Raw genomic sequence first — 1,097 nt, 5'->3', positions numbered from 1 at the left:
AGTATAACAGAACACTGTAAAGAAGACAGAATCCTCAATCATTTCAAAGTGTCTTTATTGCAGAAAGAATATAATAAAATCTAACAGTCGTTGCAGATTTCAACTTCCTGACCCTTTTTACGTAATGAAACATTAAAAAAACATTTCAGAGTTTTTTGTTTTCTTAAATTGGAAGCATGAACACGGCTTCAATCCCGCCAGCAAAAGAAAAAAAACAAAAGTCCTTTTCATCGGGCCGTGTGATTGGCTGTTAGGGAACATTTTCCTGCCGTTGTCTGCTTTCTGAAAACTCTCCCATTCTTCAGTTCTGTGTAGTTTTAACAAATTGACCAAATTTTGGCACCAAATTTCAGCAAAAGATTCCCTCTACTGGAATAAAACTACAGGAACAGTCGGACGTTTTGGAGGCGTTTTGCTCCAATAAGCATCAACGGCTCATTGCTCTTAATTCTGATTCCCGTTAGTTCCTCTGCATACTGCACGTCAGCAAACATATAAAGCTTCTAAATCTATTTACAGGCAACATATGTCTAGACAGCGTTCCTGTCTCCCTCTTTGTTAAAGCTCCACAACTCAAACATTTCCTAAAAATATATTCAAAAGGACTCAATTTGATTCAAAATAATCTTCTCAGGCACAAACATAATTTAAAGGTTTAAACAGTTGCAGTTTTCAGTCCACTGTGTTAAACCAGCTAAGAAGTTATGGATATTTCACCACAGGTCCGACCGTAAGCCTCTGGGTTTGATCAGCGATCCAGTTACTGTTCGGGCCTTATCCAGTCAGACTGCTGGTGGAGGATGGGAGCTCTCCATAGTACTGATCAGTCACTCGGTGATAAAGTGAACAAAGGTGACTGGAAATGCTCCCCTTCTGTCCGGTTCTCCTTCAATGTAACCGATCTGAAACGAAGAGGAAGTGAAAACGCAGTGAAAATCAAGCAGAAAACGCAAAACAAGCAACTTATGAACATAGAGTGAAGAAAAACCTGCAGGCAAATAGAGCTGATACCAGAGGCGTAGAAAGTATTAATGTTTATTACCAGTGGTGGGCACGTTACTTTGAAAAAGTAATTAATTATAGTTACTAGGGATGCA

At 39.1% G+C, this 1,097-nt stretch overlaps 1 protein-coding gene across 1 annotated transcript in view; it reads right to left on the bottom strand.

The window, feature by feature from the left end:
• Nucleotides 1–728: 728 nt before the first annotated feature.
• Nucleotides 729–1,097, bottom strand: part of LOC107089584 (arf-GAP with SH3 domain, ANK repeat and PH domain-containing protein 2-like) — a 77,322-nt gene continuing 76,953 nt past the window's right edge. The window contains exon 26 of the mRNA XM_015382468.1: nucleotides 729–902. Coding sequence (XP_015237954.1) covers nucleotides 828–902 — 75 coding nt within the window. The 3' untranslated portion in view covers nucleotides 729–827. The remainder of the gene's footprint in view (nucleotides 903–1,097) is intronic.

This window comes from Cyprinodon variegatus, unplaced genomic scaffold, assembly GCF_000732505.1.
Source record: "Cyprinodon variegatus isolate N-32 unplaced genomic scaffold, C_variegatus-1.0 Scaffold257, whole genome shotgun sequence".
In the NCBI taxonomy this organism is placed as follows: Eukaryota; Metazoa; Chordata; class Actinopteri; order Cyprinodontiformes; family Cyprinodontidae; genus Cyprinodon; species Cyprinodon variegatus.
Note: the sequence above shows the minus strand (reverse complement) of the source record. Positions and strands in the feature narration are given on the sequence as shown.